At 47.3% G+C, this 3,329-nt stretch overlaps 1 protein-coding gene across 1 annotated transcript; it reads left to right on the top strand.

The window, feature by feature from the left end:
- Positions 1–492: 492 nt before the first annotated feature.
- On the top strand, positions 493–2,919 carry sox2 (SRY-box transcription factor 2). The gene is made up of 2 exons (XM_061684424.1): positions 493–1,922; positions 2,142–2,919. The coding sequence occupies exons 1-2, from the start codon at positions 970–972 to the stop codon at positions 2,149–2,151; spliced, it is 963 nt and encodes a 320-aa protein (XP_061540408.1). The 5' UTR covers positions 493–969; the 3' UTR covers positions 2,152–2,919.
- Positions 2,920–3,329: the final 410 nt, after the last annotated feature.

Consider the following 3,329-nt stretch of genomic DNA (forward strand, 5'->3'; position numbering starts at 1 on the left):
GGTCCTCATTTGTCTAAATTTCGTTTCTTAAGGTAATTGAAAGTGAACCAAATTGAAATTGCATTCGTTTCTTTTTATTATTTTGATTTGTCTTCTTTAACGGAACCCCCCCCCCCCCCCCCTTTCCCCCAACCCCGCTCTATCTGTGGATTGTAGTTTATAAAACAAAGTAGGGCCAACATTTTAAATACTGGACGACCAAACAAATATAACCCTGCTTCCGAATGATCTTCATGTATTTGTATTTTTTATTTGACATCCAAATCTGTCTCCTTCCACCTAGAAGTGGCCAATATGTACTTTTGCGTTGGCTCACGCAGGCAGCTTGAGTGTGCGCGCACGTACGAGCGCGTTTGTCGCTGCAGGACGAGCCACGCCTCTTTATGCTAATCGCAGCCTCTCATTGGTGCGTCGGGGGAGCACGGCGGCCGCGATTGGCCAGGTCGAGGCCATTTATGTGCTGACAGCCGCGTCACTTGAATGGTTGTCTATTAACTTGTTCCCAAACTATCTGGACTTGTCAAGGCTCGGGCGGACGGACAGGGGAGGAAAAAGTCGAGTTTGTTTATGCCTTTTTGGAGAAGCGACAGGCGAAGAAGTTTTTGTGGACACAACATCGCTGGGACCTTTTGGGAGAAGGCGCACTGCAACACGCACCCGCACGCGCACGCTCACGGAGCCCGAGAGAGTGAAAGAGAGAGAGAGAGAGAGAGAGAGAGAGAGAGAGGGACAGAGAGAGAGAGAGAGAGAGAGGCTGTGGAAGCTCGCCCTGTTTTTCTCCAGAGAAAAAGTTGCTGAGAGAATCGACAGGTAACTTATTTTATTTTATTTTTTTTTATTTCCCCCCCCCCCCTCCCCTCCCCCACCCCCTTCCTTTTGGGCAGCGCCACCTCTCCTCGTCCCGTTCGGACTCAGCGCGTGCGTTCACATTTCACCCGCTCGGCAGCGCCGACTCAATAGCCCTTCCTGATGTATAACATGATGGAGACAGAACTGAAGCCCCCGGCCCCCCAGACCAACGCGGGGGGCACGGGCAACAGCAACACGTCCGGCGGCAACCAGAAAAACAGTCCGGAGCGGGTCAAGAGACCCATGAACGCCTTCATGGTGTGGTCCCGGGGCCAGAGGAGGAAGATGGCGCAGGAGAACCCCAAGATGCACAACTCGGAGATCAGCAAAAGACTCGGCGCCGAGTGGAAACTTCTGTCGGAAAGCGAGAAAAGACCTTTCATCGACGAAGCCAAGCGGTTGCGGGCCCTGCACATGAAGGAGCATCCCGACTACAAGTACCGGCCCCGGCGGAAGACCAAGACCCTGATGAAGAAGGACAAGTACACCCTGCCCGGCGGGATGCTGGCCCCGGGCGGCAACGGGATGGGCGCTGGGGTCGGCGTGGGCGGCAGCCTGGGCGGCGGGGTGAACCAGCGCATGGACACTTACGCCGCTCACATGAACGGCTGGACCAACGGCGGCTACGGCATGATGCAGGAGCAGCTGAGCTACCAGCACCCCGGACTCAACGCGCACAACCCGGGCCAGATGCAGTCCATGCACCGCTACGACATGAGCGCCCTGCAGTACAACACCATGACCGGCTCCCAGAGCTACATGAACGGCTCCCCGACTTACTCCATGGCCTACTCCCAGCAAACGGCGCCGGCCATGAGCGCCCTGGGCTCCATGGGGCCCTCGTCGGTGGTCAAATCCGAGTCCAGCAGCTCCAGCCCGCCGATCGTCACCTCGTCCTCCCACCGGGCCGCCCCGGGCTGCCAAAGCGGCGATCTGAGGGACATGATCAGTATGTACCTGCCCGGGGCGGAGGTCAGCGAGCAGACTGCCCAGACCAGACTACACATGTCCGGCCACTACCAGAGCACCGTGCCCGGGACGACGATCAACGGCACGCTGCCCTTAACGCACATGTAAGACACGATATACGTGCTGTACGAAAAACAAACACACTTTTATAAAAAAAACAAAACTGCGGACTACTTAACGTTGGACTATTTTTGTACAGGAAAAAAAAAAAAAAAAAAAAAAAAAAAAAAAAAAAATGGGGTGGGAAAAAATGTATAGAAGTCACCTGCAGGAAAAGGACAAAAACGCCTCTCCCCCCCCCCCCCCCTTTCATTTCTTTCAAGGAAGCTCTAGAGGAACGAAGCAGGCAGGCAGGAGATGCCCTCTTCACTGCTGGATCAACTTTGCAAGACGAGAAAGTGGGAGTCGCAATCAAATGTTTTATTGTTGCAATCATCTTTTGTACAGTATTTATCAAAGAAACATTACAATCAGATGAAATTGTTAAACTGCAAGAGGTTGCATCTTGTTTTACCTATCTATCTATATATATATATATATATATATATATATATATATATATATATATATATATATACACCTGTTGAAAAAAACAAAACAAATAACAAAGCCAGTTCAATTGAAAATATCACAACGACGGCAGAACTATTGGAGCAATCAGTTATGCAAAAAAAAAAAAAAAATTACAAATAAAATACTTTGGAAAGAAAAGGGACAAATAGCTTAATATTACTACATCGTTTTCATTTCTTAAATAATACATAAATAAATCAATAAATGGGACTTTCCCCCAGCTCATCCATCTTAAAGTTAATTTATATTCCCGTCTCCCACTTTTCATCTGTTTGAGGTATGATGCTTGTGCTCTTTATTTTCCAATTGATTTGTACAATTTATGTATATTTACTGTGATATTTTATGTTTTTATCTCAAAATTCATTCCTGTAGTTGTATTTTCAAATTTGCGGCCTGTACGCAGAAGCCAACCACTCCATGTATATACTGAAACTAATACCATCCTTATAACAGCTACGATTTCAACTGAGTATATTTTTTTCTTTTCTTTTCCATATGCAGTTTGAAAAGAATAAATTTTGAAAATTTGGATACTTGAAATGGTTGGAGTTTTGATTTGATTTGACGTGCCTTTATTTTGTGTGTGCGGAGGGAGGTCATCACGTGTTAAGTGCAGTCCCCTTTTATTTTGGTGCAAATGTTAATGTATTCGAAGGAATTTGGAGCGCAGTGCTCCTGGTGGGCTTAGTTCTCCTTTAAAATTCAAAATAGTGGCTTTTGTGCTTCGTGGTTAACCACATTTCTGTTTTCTAGTGACTGTGGACGCCCCTTCACGCCCCACCAAAGCCAAAGTTTGTTGGGAAGATTAATCCACCAAAATATCCAAGACCTTCAGGTATATCTTTTTTGTGCTCTTCTAAATTCACTAAAAGGCCCATCTCACCACAATGACAACTGGCAATATTTTGCAATAGCAATTTGAAATACATGACGTT

Source organism: Phycodurus eques, chromosome 8 (assembly GCF_024500275.1).
Source record: "Phycodurus eques isolate BA_2022a chromosome 8, UOR_Pequ_1.1, whole genome shotgun sequence".
NCBI classification, from domain to species: Eukaryota; Metazoa; Chordata; class Actinopteri; order Syngnathiformes; family Syngnathidae; genus Phycodurus; species Phycodurus eques.